General features: G+C 35.7%; 1 protein-coding gene across 1 annotated transcript; it reads left to right on the forward strand.

Annotated features, from left to right (window-relative positions):
- Positions 1 to 233: 233 nt before the first annotated feature.
- LOC121731108 (proton-coupled folate transporter-like) lies at positions 234 to 16,739 on the forward strand. Its single transcript, XM_042120451.1, has 7 exons — positions 234 to 1,418; positions 1,499 to 1,658; positions 9,903 to 10,004; positions 11,373 to 11,510; positions 12,462 to 12,545; positions 15,313 to 15,469; positions 16,563 to 16,739. Exons 1-7 carry the CDS (start codon positions 606 to 608, stop codon positions 16,642 to 16,644), a joined length of 1,536 nt encoding a protein of 511 aa, XP_041976385.1. The 5' UTR covers positions 234 to 605; the 3' UTR covers positions 16,645 to 16,739.
- The last annotated feature ends 1,317 nt before the right edge of the window (positions 16,740 to 18,056 follow it).

Raw genomic sequence — 18,056 nt, forward strand, 5'->3', positions numbered from 1 at the left:
TTCTTGTATTTCAAATAAGAGACGGAACACCCGGTCCCTTGATAAGACTCAAGCTTCACCGTTTTAGTATTTATATAACGCATCATTTATTTTTTATGTATGCAAACGACATTTTCATGCTAAAACGTGACTATGTTATTATTGTTTCTAAGCATATAGATATCGCCTTAGATATAAATAGGTAGGGTAAACTGCTTACTGCATTTTCTCTCTGATCGTCGACTGATTTTCATTTATAAATTCTGTCGCCGTTTTTTGTGATGACAGCAGTATATAAATTAATTTTTCTAGCGCCTTCAGCATTGAGTTCCTGACGAGCGCTCGCGCCGTACTATGTGACCGTCGAAGAGGCTGCCCCATTAATTCTCATTTTAAATTTGTCTGCCGCGATCATCTGTGGCTTCGTAGATAAAATGTACATAAAATTATAGTATTGAAAAATCTGGATACAAACATTTGTGTTAGATATTTTTTTTGAGAATTTTTCTCAATTGTTGCAGTTTGTGATGGTGCTTAGATTATAATAGAAAATAGTACATTGATATTAAAATAAAAAAAACTCTGGATCTTTTAACAAAAGTGCAAACAAGGATACTGAAAACAAGATGAAAACTAAAAATAAGGAGCATTCTTCAAAGCTGTCAAGTGAAAACATTGAACAGACCATTCCGCTGAAGAATGAAAAAGGCGATATGAAAAAACTTACAATTTTTCAGAAGATCAAGGAATTCAAAGACAACATAACAGTCGAACCGGTTGTTTCGATTTTTATGATAGCGAGTGTGATTGCGATGACTGGTGTCCAGAACCTCAATTTGGAAAAAGCATGCAGGGTGAACTTGAAGTATAACGACAGCGTGTGTACTGCGCTGAAGCTGAGACAGCGTGACGAACTGAGCGAGGCGGAGGATGGAGTTCAGATGGTGGTGGCGTCAGTGGAGGCTTGGAAGAGCGTCATCGCGACAGTATTTCCCATCATCATGATGATGTTCATCGGCGCGTGGAGCGACAAGATGGGCAAACGGAAAGTGTGCATGCTGATGCCGATATCGGGGGAGTTGTTCACTTGCATTATCGACATGGTGAACACGTACTTCTTCGATATAGTCCCAGTGGAATGGACGGCGTTTCTGGCGACGATCTTCCTGTCGATCACCGGAGGATGGTACGTCATGTTCCTCGGATCGTATAGCTACTTGGGCGATATAACGTCGGAGCATACGAGGACGTTCAGGATGGGAGTGCTGACCCTGGGGCTGTCGATCTCATTCCCCGTAGGAATGGGAGTGAGTGGGGTTCTGTTGCGGTACACTGGATATTTTGGAGTGTTCGGAATAGCTGCGGTCCTCCAGCTCCTGATTTTACTATACGTATGCTATCGCATTCAAGATAACGCCGAACATAAAAATATATCTAAGGTACTTACATAAGCATTTTGAAACTATATTGATACAAATCAATTTCGTTAAAGATGAACGTATAATTGTTTTCTTTACAGGCCAAACGTTCAGGAATCGTGGGATTCATCTTAGATTTTTTCAATTTTGAAAGCTTAAAGGAAATATTGAAAATAGTTTTTAAGAAGGCTCCCAATAATCGACGAATGAAATTATGCCTGATAATGGTAGCCGTGTGTCTTGTCCATGGTGGAATTTGGGGTGAGTAGTTGTTTCAAAATTTATTTTATTACTCCTACGAAAATAAAATAGGCAGTTACTTTTACTACAAGTTTTTGATAAGACTGTCTTCAAGTAAAATTGAAATCCACTTTGTTGTTTATTTTAAGGCCATTCGAATATTTTTTAAATTTTGACTAAAATATACTCCTACGTTCATTTCATCATGATCGTAATGTTTACAGTTTACATACGTGTACACAGTTCAGTTATTGCAATAAGCTCCTATCTTAAAATCTTTATCTTAAAATCTCCTATCCTAAAATCTTTATCAATAGGATCAAAATATTGCGCAACAATTGCCTGCCAAACTGCCTTTATTGTTATTCATGGAATCTATAGCAAGTACTATGGAAGCAAGTACATATAATGTAATAATTTTGACGTAGATTTAATTAGTCTATTTATCACTAGCTCTTTCTCGGTGCTTCGCCTGCATGAAATGGTATTCCTGGCATACAAATTTTTGTCTCCGGTAGAATTTAATTTTTTTTTTAATTTTAAAATTTTTAAAGCCTATGACACTTACGTTGAAATAATTTTTAAGATCGCTTCAGTGAATATTATGTGTTTTCAGTGAATATAATATATTACAACCTCAAAAATTTATACACTTTGTCCTGTTTATAATATGAGTATTGATAATAGCCTTCTAACCTATTTAAGCAGCCGGTTTCCTAAAAACCTGCCTGGCGTTTAAATGTCCGCATTACACTAATTTAAACCCTCTATTACCATAATATTTTTGTTCTTTTTATTAATCCAACAGGTAACACTAGCTATCAAAATATTATGTTTTCAACCTTTATATTTTTACCAATATACATACCTATTTATAACTTTAAATATTAATATTAATATACTAGCTGTCCCGGCAATCGTTTCTTTGCCATATAAAGTATTTCGCCCGTATTATTTTATTGAAGTGACTAAATAAGTATGTCACCATGGCAACGTCCATCGCTATCCCGTCGCACAAACAATGATCGCCGTCAGTCTCGAGTTGTAATAATTTACTATTATTTATTTAACAAATGCACTTTTCAATATAAAAAGTACCCAGTAGCCGATTCTCAGACCCACTGAATATGCATATAAAATTTGGTTAAAATCAGTAAAGCCGTTTCGGAGGTATAGCTAGTTGTCCCGGCAAACGTTATTAAAGTATTTCACCCATATTTTATTGAAGTGACTAAAATAAGTATGTCACCATGGCAACGTCCATCGCTATTCCGTAGCATGCAAACAATGGTCGTCGTCAGTCTCGAATTTACTATTAATTATTCAACAAATGCACTTATCAATATAAAAAGTACCCAGTAGCCGATTCTCAGACCCACTGAATATGCATATAAAATTTGGTTAAAATCAGTAAAGCCGTTTCGGAGCGGCCTAAGATTGTGACACGAGAATCTATATATATAAAACTCAAAGGTGACTGACTGATTGACATAGTGATCTATCAACGCACAGCCCAAACCACTGGACGGATCGGGCTGAAATTTGGCATGCAGGTAGATGTTATAACGTAGGCATCCGCTAAGAAAGGATTTTGATAAATTCCAACCCCAAGAGGTTCAAATAGGGGATGAAAGTTTGTATATAATAATAGTTCTTAACGCGAGCGAAGTCGCGGGCAAAAGCTCGTTTTATATACATATAAGAGATTACATAGGTCGACCAAAACATACTTTTTTCTTGTGCCTGTTACTTGATGGCTATTATCCGATTGTTTGCATTGAAAATTAACCAAGAACACAAATTTCAAAAATGAAAGTTTGCTTTTATAGTCTAGCCGAAGCCCAATAAAAATATAAGATTTTTGCAAAATTATTAGAGACTAACTCTCGCCGTAACCAAGATTTAAAGGGGTTTGGGGGGATATTAGAGTAGAAAGGGGAAGTGTGTCACTGGCACTCACTGTGCGTATTTAATTTTTAGAGGAATAATGAGTTTTATGTATTTTAAAGGGTAAAAATATCTGGAAAAATGTGTAAAATAGACGTAAAAAGTATTTGATATATTTTCGGCCAATTTATTGAAGTAAGGGCAAAAAAGTTACTTGTATCAACAAGTAGTAGTATTTATCAAGCCTTCGAAATATATTTTAGACTTCTTATTAAAAGCCAAAAAAAATATGGGCCCCACAATATCTCACGTACTTACTAAAGAGGCACGCAACAAGCTATGTTTGGAGTGTGCCAACTGCCACCTAAGTACAAAATCAATTTTTAAACCTAATTTCTATATTTTCTCCTTCTTAGTGAATATCAATAATGATGTAAATGTAATGAATAAATATGTTTTATTCTATTAGTACCAAACTAAGAAAAATAAAATACAAGCGGCACCTGCCTATTCTACAAAATTTAACATGTAATATTAGGTTTTTCAAGTAATTAAAGTGTACATTTTAACCCTTAATTAGACGCATCAAGAAAGTCACACAATTAGTCGCATGGGGTCTTTACTGACCCCAAGTAAAATAGTGAAAATTGAGGCCAAAAATGAATAAATCGAAATATCAATTATGAAAATTGTTAAATGGCTTTATATTAATTAATATTAATTAACAAAAACCATGGTTTGCCTGCTTACAACAAAAAAAAAAAACACTCAACTTCTTTTCTGTCTTGAAATATCCAAAATATCACCATAGCTGAGACCAAGATGAAAAAAAATACTTTTCACTCTGATAACTAGATTTTTTTTGCAGCACCGAAGGAATTAGATCTTGAGATAATATTGACAAACATATTTTCCTCACTTTATGATTTTTTACGCACTTTTGGTCATCACCCTCATCATCATCACCATCAGGTGGTCAGAGATAATTTTAATCATTACCGGAGTCTTCAATCTTAGTTGCCGATTCATGGCAAACATATAACAAAAATAATCTAAAAATTAAACATAATATTACAATAATATAAACTTATCTTGTGGCAAAAAAAGTCACGTAAGTGGTCGCATGGGGTCAGCGCTCAAGAGAGTACCGACGCATGCACCAGCGCTAGCTGACCGGCTACCACTTATTAGGATACCGTGATAGGAGTTAGGAGACTACCAAGAGCGTCGTTGTATTCCTAGAACTCTATCACATATTTTTTTCGGTTTGAAAGTGATTTGACCCCATGCGACTAATTAAGGGTTAATAAATAGCTCTAAATTGTATTATTTTATGTAATAATTAAAAAAACGAATTCGAGTTCTATTCGATTTTTTGCATTTTCTGAGAAGATATTTTACTATACTAAAATTATATATTTTTTCACCACAGGAAAGTAGAGATTTCCACGAACAGAAAGACTTTTTGAAAAAAGCTGATATTTTGACGGGTAAATTTTAGATTGAAAATTAGGGTGCTTTTTCGATATTAATTCAAAATAAGGTGAAAAAATAAATATTTCTTATCAAATAAATTACAGCGTATTTGGGATATAACTTTTTTTTATAATTTTTCACATAATTTTTGAGGTTATGTGAAAAAAGTTTTAGACCTTTTTATTACCTATAACTTTGCGATTAGACTTTTTTCCTTAAGACTTTTAATTTTGCCGGAGATTGAAATAAACCGTTTTATACCCTTAAAAACTCATCCCCATCCCCTTCCCGATCTCAGATCGCCCGTAAATTATTTTTCCTTTCATTTTTGTAATATTCTCCTCCTTTTCTAATGGGTTTTATCCTACTATTTTTTTTCACTTTTTATTTTTTTCAAAGACTGCTACCCTGGTCGGCTACTACAGCAGGGGAACTAAGCGCCGCAGCACTTCAATACTATGGGAAGTGATGTGTCTCGTCACTTCACTATACGCCTTGTGCGATCTCACCTTGATAGTACTCATACTTTTGACACCAATCTTGCCCCCAGATGCCGCAAAGGAAAATTTGCGGCATCTGGGGGCACGGGAGTGCCCCCGCCAAGATGAGCCAAGCGAAGCGCGCAAGGCCACTGCCTACCTTTTCTCGAAACGTTTCGTCGTATTTTTGAACCCTCGTAACTTTGGTTTGAATAATGCCAGATAGTTGAAATTTTTAAGGTATAGTGACATGGGTATAGTTATTAAATGCGCAAAGTTTGAATATCGTAGCTATTATACTTTAGATTTTATAGGTGTCCAAAAACCCACAATTTGGTCACTGACTCACCGATCATCAAAACTATTAGGGTACTTCCTGAAGTCTTAGAAAGCTGAAATTTGGTATGTAACATGATATTAGTACTAAAACAACAAAAAAATTATCAAACCCAACTTAACCTATATCCGTACCATTATAGAGCAAAATTAGGCAAAAATTTGTGTTTTTTGTATGGGAGCCCCCCTTAATTTTTTATTTTATTTTAATACTATTATTAAATATTAAAGAAGACATATAACTAAGGACTTTGAGAAAAATTCAAGTACCTATCTGTTGTTATTATTGATATAGAGCAAAAAATACCAAAAGAATCGCGTTTGTTGTATGGGAGCCCCCCTTTCATATTACTTTTATTTTATTTTTATTTATAGTATTTGTTGTTACAGCGTCAATAGATATACACAATTTGTGAAAATTTCAACTCTCTAGCTATTACCTCTGTGGCTCAGTGGTGAGCGCGTTGGTAGCTCAAGACGGGGGTCGCGGGTTCGAGTCCCGCCGACGGAACAAAAAGTTTTCAAAGTTCCTGGGTCATGGATGTGTATTAAATATGTGTATCATATAATAAAAATCTTAAATATATGTATAGTATAAAAGTATTAAATATATTTCCGTTGTCTGGTACCTGTAACACAAGTCCTTCAGGTACTTACCACAGGGCCAGACTGACGTGGTGTGAAGCGTCCATAGATATTATTATTATTATTATTATTATTACCGTTCTTGAGTTACAGCCTAGAGACAGACAGACAGACAGACAGACGGATAGACGGAAAGACAACGAAGTCTTAGTAATAGGGTCCCGTTTTTACCCTTTGGGTACTTAAGTACGTAAGTTCAAAGAATAGTCGTAGTCTTAGCATTTCTTTGCAAATATTTAATCCTACTAATATTATCCTTCCTACTTCCTACTAATCTTACTTATCCTACTTATAATATTATGAAGGCGAAAGTTTGTTTGGATGTATGGATGTATGGATGTGTGGATGTATGGATGTTTGTTACTCTTTCACGCAAAAACTACTGAACGGATTTTAATGAAACTTTACAATAATATAGCTTATACATCAGAATAACACATAGGCTACAATTTTAACCGACTTTCAAAATGGGGGAGGTGTTATGTTCGTTTGTTTATGTTCAACGATTACTCCGCCGTTTGTTAACCGATTTTCAAAATTTTTCTTTTGGCATATGGGGTATCATCCCAATTTGGTATTAAATTCACAAAAGTGGTGATCTGATGAAGGATCCATAAGTAATGGAGGGAACTCGTCAAAATTTATAGGGAAACATGTGGTGACTTCGGTTTCGTGAGAAGTATTCTAAGCATATGCTACCAATAAGTAAGATTTTGCACCGAAATATACCTGGTATACCGTGGTTCGGAAGGTGCTGAGAGAACTCCAGATTCTTTATAGATACAAGTTTGGGAGTTTCGGCGTTGTTTTAAGAATGGAAAGCATATGCTACTATACAAATTACATTCATCATCATCATCATCACTACCATATTATACCATGCATCGTCCCATGATTAATTATTATGAGGCTTAATGGCAAAAAGGCAGCCTATTATGAGGTCTGATTTTAAAACTTATTTCAGTGTTAGATAGCTCATTTATCGAGTAAGGCTATAGGCTTTATATTATCATGCTAAGACTAATACGACCGAAGAAACTCAGGAAAATGTGGGAAAAACGGGAGAAATATTAGAAAGGGTTTATCTCACGAACTACTGGAGCAATTTTTATGGCAATATTTGGCACAGATATAGAGTAGACCACGTGAAGGAAGTATAGCTATTTTTTATGGGAAAATGTACGGTTTCCGTATAATTCGTAATTTACGCGGGCGAAGCCGCGCGGGACTTCTAGTTACTTAATAAGAATATTTCATTAATTATAATAATAATAATTAGTTACTTAACTGTCAATCTATTTCAAGTTTACTTAACTTGAAACAGATTGATTAGGAATTTTAGGATAATTAGTATAGTAGGTCATAAAATATATTTTTAATGCCAACAACATCGGTTTACGGTTACTTAAAAACAAAAAAAAGTAGCTTCGAAAGTTAAACGGCTATACCAAACATCTTCGCGTCATCGATAGTGCGATGTAGGTGCACAACAGTGACATCTCTTGTCGATTAGAGTGCATTAATAACTATATGAAACTTTTGTGCAAGCTATATTGCGATGTAGACGACCAGCAGCGATATCTATTATTATCAAGAGGAAAAAATAGCAAAAAATCACGTTTGTTGTATTAGAGCCCCCCCCCCCGAAATATTAAATTAATTTTGTTTTTAGTATTTATTGCTATAGCGGCAACAGAAATACATAATCGGTGAAAATTTCAACTCTCTAGCTCTACCGTTCTTGAGATGCATCCTCTGCATCCTCTGTCTGTCCACTGTCCTGTCTGTATGTCTATCTGTCTCTACAGATAGACATACAGACAGGACAGCGGACAGACATCAAAGTCTCAGTAATAGGCTCCCGTTTTTACCCTATGGGTACTGAACCCTAAAAAATGAACTAAAAAAAAAACAACGTAAACCAGCTCACAAAAAGAAATGAAATCCCACCAAAAACATTTTCATGTAAAAATGTTGCCAAGATGAGAACATAATAATATTATAGTTCATCGTGTCAAAAAGTAGTGAGATCTCATGTAGAGCCAAGTTTCTAACCTTACAATTACATTACAGGCCACCGATTTTAACTAATGTGTAGAGTTTTTAGATTCTCCTCGTGCGGGTGACACATTATAATATTATTATCAAATATTTTGACGCGCTTTAGTATAAAATTAAGGTTTTTAGATTTAGGGCTGAGTATGTAAGGTTAGAAACTTGGCTCTACATGAGATCTCACTACTTTTTGACACGATGAACTATAATATTATTATGTTCTCATATTGGCAACATTTTTACATGAAAATGTTTTTGGTGGGATCTTTTTTACTCCATGATAACAGTTTCAGTATAGTGTATACGATTAACTTTAATTGCAGTTTCTTTTTCGGAAACAGAGCTCATTAAATAATTTAAAGTGCGTGCAATAAAACAGCGATAGGCTTTACAGAAAGTAGATGACTAATTATTACCTTAGGCTGGCCGCATATGCACGTTTTTCGTATTTGATTTCCGAATTCGTTTACCGTATTCGGTAATCCGAATGCATGGAATCAGTAGAAAATAAATTAACTGGCTCACACACAAAAGACAAAACGTTATTTATTGCTATATATTATACTAGCTGTTGCCCGCGACTTCGTCCGCGTGGACTTCAGTTTATAGCGCGCGATGTCAACAAAATTGGTGTCATAAGCTTTTATAAAAAAAACCCTGGTACCCCTTAAATCAAAACACCCAAAAACAGCTGTGCAGTGTGCACATAATTTTTCATTTTTTTAAATTAAACTTTATATTTTATGCCAAATTTTAAAGCTTATTTAGCCCCCAATTACACAACTTTACCCATAAACTATTTATCATTGATAGTTTTAAGGTAATACGTCACTGCATAGATAAAGTACTGAGTTATTTAATAACGTAAAAAAGAATTAACAATCTAAATAAATCGAAACTCAAATGTACGATGATACCACCTCATATAGAAAGACGTTTGAGCAAGCGATAGCGCGATTTAGGAGACGCACGGCGCCATCTATTATGAATTTTTGGAATTAACTTAATTTAAACAAATTTACGCATTTTCACTCCATTACAACCCTTTTTTCCAGTCAAAAAGGTAGCCTATATCCTTTCTCAGGCTTTAGACTATCTGTATACAAAATTTCATTACAATCGGTTCGGTAGTTTTGGCGTGAAAGCGAGACAGACAGACAGACAGACTGACATACTTTCGCATTTATAATATTAATATATATAGAATAGATATAGATAGTATCTATAGACTAGTATAGATAGTATAGATTAAAATTATCTACTGTATTTTTTTTTTATTAGTAAATAGATAAGTAGTTGCACAATTCGAACATAAGATCAATTAAATGTATCAAGGGTTTAAGTGTAAAAAATCCTTTGTTAAAAATATATTTATTATATGTTTCAGGTGAGGTGTCAATAGCGTATATACTATGTCGATATCGCTTTAACTGGGACGAGCTGAAGTGGAGTATCTTCTCATCGTACAATCTTAGCTTACATTCTTTTGGTAAGTAAAACCCCCAAAATGACTGAAATAAAACTAAAGTTTAAAAAACCAAAACCCGACTACTAAAACACGCTCTCTACGACCACGGCAATCCTTTAAACATTTCCATATCACTATAAACTGTTTTCTTGTTTCGTAATTTTTAGAGAGTGTTTTAGTAGTCGGGTTTTGGTTTTTTAAACTTTATTTTTATTCTTCACTTGAGAACGCGCTGGCTTGCACTCCTAATTCCACTCAATTCGTCAAGTTCGGAAAAAAGCGAATGATTCCATGCATTCGGATTTGCGAATACGGAAAACGTGTGTATGCGGCCAGCCTAAAACATTAAAAAGTGCATAACGCCGCTTCTTAATTAAAAAATGGATATTATTATCGTTTGGATTAATCATCGCTAAGCGACTTGTAATATTTTTTAATTATTGGCCCCTGACATAAATGAAATGGTTTAAAGCTAACGTCTAAAATAATATCCAGAATTATTTTTAAGTAGGCGTTAACTAATTAGTATTGTGATTTAGCCGAAAGAATCTTTAGTAATAACATTAAATATAAAAGAAGAATTCATAAGATAAATAAGTTAATTATGATTACTCCTGGAGTTCTTTCGCAGTTACTTCCAAGTTCTAATAAAAAATGAGAAGTAGGTAGGTGTGTGTCATATTTTATAATAACTATACACCTTTTTCACACAAATCTTTTTCGTGTTATCCAAATACAATTACGCATTAAGAGGGCGTAGAAAGCAAAATTAACGATTTTATAAATAAGTACACGATGAAATAAGCCACGAATTGTTTAATTTTTTTAAACATAGATACTACATCATATATGTTGCGAGGTTCTGAAATAGCGAAAATATGATATCTTAAAATTTTCTCGATATAAAAAAGTCACAATGATGCATCCCGTTTTCACATCTTTTCAATGTAAGTATTTCAAAAAACGATGCATTCAAAAAACGACCGTCGTGAAGTAGTTTCGACATTCGTAGTGAAGAGACAAGGACGATGTTTTATTTTTTGGTTTATTTGCCCCCAAATTATAAATTATCACGTCCCGATTGCTGTCTCGTGAACATGAGTGACATGTTATTTAAAATATCTGTGTCAGTCTCGGTAAATAAGTGACATTTAAGTTCGTAGCATTTAATAGCTCCTACTAAGAGCACTCTGAAGTTCTGAACTCAATTTACGGAAGAGAAACCACCTCGTATATTTCGTAGAACCTACGAAAGAATAAATAAAAATTCTTTACACCATTTCTGTGTTTTTGCATTTGTATATTTCAAGGCATCGTTATTAAAATATTAAAAGCAAATAAAAAAATATTATTAACAGTATTATAATAATTAATATAATTATGTTTCAGGAACCCTGTTCTCAATAATTCTGTTTACAAAGAAGCTGAAGATAGATGACTCTACATTGGGTATAATAGCGATGTTGAGTCGAATATTGGGAGCACTGGTTTGGACCTTTGCTAGAAATGACGTCGAGGTGTTTTTGGGTAAATATTCTAATCTATATATTGAATATTAGTCTAGCACAATCTTAATCGAGTCATCACTATAACAAAAATATATTACCGTACGTGAAAAATAATGCTATAGCCAGGGCCGGACCGTGAGCTTACGAGGCCCTGGGCTGAAACTACTTACGAGTAGGTTCACAACCATTTTACTGTCAGTTCATAGTACCAACACCTAAATTGTTTAATCAACCTTGGTCGTAGGATTCTTAGGGATACCAACAAAAATTTTATAAAATTTTGAATTCTTTCGCATTATCGTCTATTTTTGACTTGCCGTAGCTGGGGACGGAGGCCCTTGAACTCATGGGGCCCTGGGCTTAAGCCCAAATAGCCATATGGTAGATCTGGCCCTGGCTTTAGCCCAGTGTTTTGTCTATTGTGCTGATAGTGTCCTATGTAGTTACGACACGGTGCCACCATCTTGATAATAATGCTCGGCAATCTCAAAAATTGTACTATTGTAAATTATAATATGGTGTATAAATGTACCATATTCGAAGAAATCGATTCACAGGCAGTTGACAGACCTACGTCATTTGGTCGGATTTGGATTTGGATCGGATCAACTTCTCTGATAGTACTAGCAGAGAAGTTGATTGCTAGTTGATACCTTACTAGATTAGGGGGGGAGGGGACCTTCGTAGTTAGTCGCGTTATGTCAAACCCAGCCGACAGATCACAATTAACATTGAATTGTCATGATCCGACCAAATGACGTTGGTCTGAAAACTGCCTAGGAATCAATTTCCTCGTCGGTACATAAAATTAAATATCATCTTTATTAACAGAAATAGAGGTGTTTTACCTAAAAAGGTACCCTAGCCACTTGTTAACAAATGTCAAAGTTACTGAATAAAGATTTTTTAATTTTTAATTTTAATGCATAACACTGATTATTATTTTATATAATTGTTTTACAATTTTTAGGACCCATCGCGGCGTTCTTTGACGGTACAATGGTCATCACCTTGAGAGCCATCACTTCAAAGTTGGTGTCCAGCCAAGAGTTAGGTGAGTGTCATAAACGACTATATGGCTGTTTTGTCGTGACTCGACTATTTATTTATGGATATAGTTCTAAATAGTTTTCGTGATTTATAGTCGTGGAAACTATTTTATGATTTTCATGATTTTTAGATTTGCTAGTGAAAAGTGGCCACGTGTAGGGGAGCTAATGACCTTCTTGTGGTCTACCTTATAGACTATATGTGTACCCATTAAGGCGACGCCTTGTAATTTGGCTGTAGCGATATCGATTTTTCTCAGCAATGACTAAAGCTAAGAAATTAAAGTTCATTGTCAGTATTTATCATGTCTTTGTCTTTGAATTACCCATAGCATAACACGATTGGTCAACTTATATAACACAGAATAATCAATCAAAAAGACCTCTGTAAAAAAGAGATTCCTATTTCGCCAACAGAGGAGAGTGATTTAAGCTTCCAAAATTTGTACACAGATTGGTTCAAGCATACACTTTAATTTGCCCATAGCTTATATGAAATGTATTTATGATTTTTAAATTACGCGACAAAAACCATTTTGTCGCTTACGCCCTTTCCATTTTTTGCTGTTCCATTGCTTGTTTTCTATGAGAGGCCGGGCCGGCCCCTTAGTAGTTAATTAGTTTATCACACAGGAGTCGTAAATATTTTCGTTGCAATATTTGTTCTTAGATGGCATATACACACAGACACACACTTTCACATTTATAATATTAGTACATATTACATATTATGTAAGTATGGATATGGATTTTGTATGAATGGTTTAAAAGATTTAAGATTTTTTTTTTCACTTTTGTATGGGAAAATTCATGACGCTGGGGCGCTTGCCCATTGGATACAAAAGTAAAAAAAAATGTCCTTTCAGCGCTGTTACCTTAACAGTGAACTCTCTTAGAGGAACACGTACACACCCTGAAGTATTATCACTTAACTAGACGATGCCCGCGACTCCGTTGCGCCAAAATTCGTTTATCGCTCGGGAACAGTATATTTTTCCGGGATAAAAAGTATCCTATGTCCTTTCCCGGGACTCAAAGTATCTCCATGCCAAATTTCAGCAAAATCGGTTAAATGGTTTGGGCGTGAAGAGGTAACAGACAGACAGACAGACAGACTAGACAGACAGTATGGATTTTGTAACGCCTTGTGTAGGTAGATAACAATTCATACGATTATGATCCGTATCCTGTAGTATGATCTGTAAACAAAATTATAACAATCAGTTGAGCCGAATTAAAGTTAAGTAAGTTGGTAACAGACAGACAAAAGACTGGGTGATAATGATATTGACCGGACAGTTAGGCTGCGTCCCCATCAGACACGGCACGGCGCCGCCACCGTGTTACGGCAGGACGCCGCCGTGATACGGTACGGCGCCGCACCGTGACACGGTGCCGTGTACGGTGCACCGCGCGCCCCTATTCTGGTGAAACTTCCCAACAAAATTTGTGTCCAAACTTAAACGAGGCATAATATGAAAATACATATCAAAGTCGCGTAGTACAAATACCGATGTCATGTATACCGAGGAAATTTTATCTATAATAAATAATAGATAAAATTTCCTCGGTTTATTTTTAACCGACTTCAAAAAATATTTAATGATTATTTTTCAATCTTCAGCTTAGTAATAACAAGAGAATATTTTTTTCGCGATCCATATGCATTATCCAGACAAGCACTTTCGTTCGAGCGCAAAAATCTGAATAGGGACGCACCGTACGCGGTACCGTGACACGGTGCGGCGCCGTACCATATCACGGTGGCGGCGTTGTGCCGTAACACGGTGCCGGCGCCGCGCCGTGTCTGATGGGGACAGAGCCTTATAGTCATTATTCATTTGTGGGGTCAGATCCTCTGCAACAAAATATTTTATATTGACATTGTAGTTTAAGGGTCAGCTCACAGCGACCTGCATCGAGCGACGATTAGGGCGATACAAAATGTAAAAGTCGCTGTTGTCGTAGTTTACTTGGAGGTCCCCCGACACACCGTGACAACAATTATGGATTATTACTTTACACTTATGAATTATTCATTTGTGGGGTCATTATTTAGTCATTATTTATTTGTGGGGTTAGAATTCAGATCCTCTGCAACAATGTAATTAATTTGTTAATTACATCAAAGGTAAATAGCTAATTGTTTTGCAAATCAATGAGCTTAGTATAATTTTATTTTAATTGAATTAAATCACCCATCTAGGGTTAATTTAATTTATGAATTATTAATATTAAATTTTAAAATTTGACTGATCACAAATAGTTGGACTTACCTAATGAATGCTCTTTTGGCATTAGTCGAAATAAAATGAAATCGATCAAAAGAAAATAAACGCTAAGAGCATTTAGGGACAATTTATAATAGCGCAGAGTCGAAGCGAAGCGAATTCCCAAAAACTGAACAAAGAAAATTCAACCTGAACTTCAGGGCATAACGCATACATTATTTCTGCGAGGCCAATCTGCGTTGGTCGGGCGCATTCACGCGAATTCCCGCGGATGCGCGCGCCTTTTCAAATTCTAAGAAGTAATAAAGTGCGTTAACGCTTTGGAGTTAAGGTTAAATTTGTTATGTTCAGTTTTAATAATTCGCTTCGATGCGCTTCGACTCTGCACTAGTATAAATTGACCCTTACAGACAAACGGTACTTCTGCCGCTGACGCGTGCCGTCGACAAACGCCGTTCGACTGTAAGAAGCCTAACTCAAATTGCCGAAGGCGAAAACAGAATCGGACTCTTTCTACTACAGATTGATTTATCTCTTTCAGGCAAAGTGTTCTCTCTGTTCGGTCTCTTCGAGATCCTGATGATGCTGATCTTCGTGCCGATCTACTCGCGCGTGTACATGGCGACGCTGCACGTCATGCCGGGAGCCGTCTACCTCCTGACAGTCTCCATCTCCGTGCCCGCTTTATTTATTTACATGTGAGTATAAATACTATCTGGAGGCCACCAATAAGAGCCATGCGAAGGGCACTACCTACTTCTCGAAGAGTATTCGACGTTTTTTGAACCCCCATAGAGATGGTTTCCTATTAAATGTGGGAATAAGTTTGGCGGCCCCAAAGGAAGATCTGACGACCGAGCTCCGAGTGAGGTTGCGAACTCGGTCTGCTGAAGCCCATTAACGGCAACTCAGACATTTTTTTTTATTAAATAAGGGGGCAAACGAGTAAACGGGTCACCTAATGGAAAGCAACTTCCGTCGCCCATGGACACTCGCAGCATCAGAAGAGCTGCAGGTGCGTTGCCGGCCTTTTAAGAGGGAATAGGGTAATAGGGGAGGGTAGGGATGGGAAGGGAAGGGAATAGGGGAGGGTAGGGAAGGGAATAGGGGAGGGGATTGGGCCTCCGGTAAACTCACTCACTCGGAGAAACACAGCGCAAGTGCTGTTTCACGCCGGTTTTCTGTGAGAACGAGGTATTTATCCGGTCGAGCTGGCCAATTCATGCCGAAGAATGGTTCTCCCACGTCTTGTATACCTACACGATGTAACTAAACAATGTGATTATACTCTAGGGTGTTAATACTTTTGGGATTGTACGCTGCTTAGTCCGCTACCCTATGAAGACTACCCCTGTTTCCATTGGGGGTTAAAAATTTAGGAATCTGCCTGCTATGGCATAGCCAGTGTCACTCTACCTAATACTTACATTATACCGGGCGCGAGCTTCGTGGAATGGGGGCTGAATGCAGGTCACAAGGTCACAAGGCACCAAAAAATATTCAGTATGTACGGGGAGGACGTGGTATTTTCCCTTTAAGTAATATTATATTTTTCCTTGCAATAATTCTAACAAAATCTTGGAGCCCGCGAAATACACCTTTCAAGCTCAAAATGTATTTAAAATCTTTTAACCTCAAGCGCAGGGTTTCTAAAATTTTCAAAACGATGAAACCCCAATTTTTTTGTACAGTAATTTTGGTAATATTAATGGATTATAATATTCAAATGTTTATATTGGGCGTATTGGAATGAGAAATGCAACATTAAATTATTCTTGAATGTTGTTTCAGATGGTTCTTCCGGGACTACAAAAGACAGGCGAGGAATGCTGCTTTGAACGCCGACTGTGCTGAGGAAGCAATCATAAAATAATATTATTATGTTTTTATTAGTTAGGTAGGTCATTTTCAATGAGTTATGCCTGTTTTCACCAACGGTCTCCTAACGCTAAGTGTTCCCTAGCGATCTTTGCGGGTCAAATATCTCTTAAAACAAACACATTTAAAAAAAGTTATGTTTTGCAAAAGTTCTTACGCCCCAAGGACAAACGTGACACACATAAATTCGTAAAATCTTGAAGGATATGTACCCTTAATGGCCGCTAGAGGACCACTTAGCGTTAGGAGGCGATTGGTGAAAACAGGCATTAGACTCCCAAAACTTTTTCTTCTACTAAGAAATCTTAAATTTGTATAATCATGGCTAATGTTGCATAAGCTTTCAGGCGTTTGCAAATGCTTCCATTGTGGGTTAAATTTATTAAAAAAATACATTTTTATTTACAAAACATGACCTATAGAATATATTATTATTATGTTAAAACGAATTGTATAAATGTTAAGAAATGTAATATATTTGTAACTTTTAAGTAGCGTAAATTTATGTACTTAAGTGTTTATTCTATTTTTTATGTAGCAGTCCAAAGAAAATAACTAAAAAAACAAAAATCAAGCTAATTACAAGTAAAACAGACAATTTAAGATTGGTAAGGTCACAGACCGACCGTATATAAAGTTCAAGTCGTGGTTTTCTCTGACTCTACCTGTATTTTGCCTAATGCCTAGATAATTGGAAATCCATACTAATATTATAAATGCGAAAGTAGTCTGTCTGTCTCGCTTTCACGCCAAAACTACTGAACCGATTGCAATGAAATTTTGTACACAGTTATTCTAGAGTCTGAGAAAGGACATAGGCTACATTTTGATATGGGAAAATATCTTATTTCCATGAAAATATCGATGAAAATGAATTCGCATTGCGCGTGGCCAGCGCTCATCCCGGGGGTCCTGGGTTCGAGTCCCGCAGGCGGAACAAAAAGTTTTCAATGTTCCTGGGTCTTGGATGTGTATTAAAATAATATTTCAAAAATCTTAAATATATTTTATGTATAATATTATAAAAAATCCAGAAATATATCGATGCAATGAACATTTTAGTTCTAATACGATTCAACAGATGGCGTTTTATTTTTTACTTCATTGTAACATAGAACTAATCATACTTATTAGTTATTATGTTTTTGTTTATAGTTTTTAATACGTTACAATATTATGTTTAATAATATTATCACTTGGTATAATAATAATCAATCTATCTTATCTTATAGAACTCCTACTGCATTTCTAATATATGTGACAAGTTGACAACAGAAGGCGCTCTAAAATAAAGGAGGTTCAAGTGTACCGTGTTGGCCTATATTCCATCCAGAAAATATATCAATGCAATCAACATTTTAATTCTAATATATGAAAACAGATGGCGTTTTATTTTTTACTTAAATA

This window comes from Aricia agestis, chromosome 10 (genome assembly GCF_905147365.1).
Source record: "Aricia agestis chromosome 10, ilAriAges1.1, whole genome shotgun sequence".
NCBI classification, from domain to species: Eukaryota; Metazoa; Arthropoda; class Insecta; order Lepidoptera; family Lycaenidae; genus Aricia; species Aricia agestis.

Coding starts and splice junctions, on each gene's coding strand:
- LOC121731108 (XM_042120451.1), top strand. CDS start 606: ATGAAAACTAAAAATAAGGAGCATTCTTCAAAGCTGTCAAGTGAAAAC. Junction 1,659..9,902: donor TGTCCATGGTGGAATTTGGG/GTGAGTAGTTGT, acceptor TATATGTTTCAG/GTGAGGTGTCAATAGCGTAT. Junction 10,005..11,372: donor TCTTAGCTTACATTCTTTTG/GTAAGTAAAACC, acceptor ATTATGTTTCAG/GAACCCTGTTCTCAATAATT.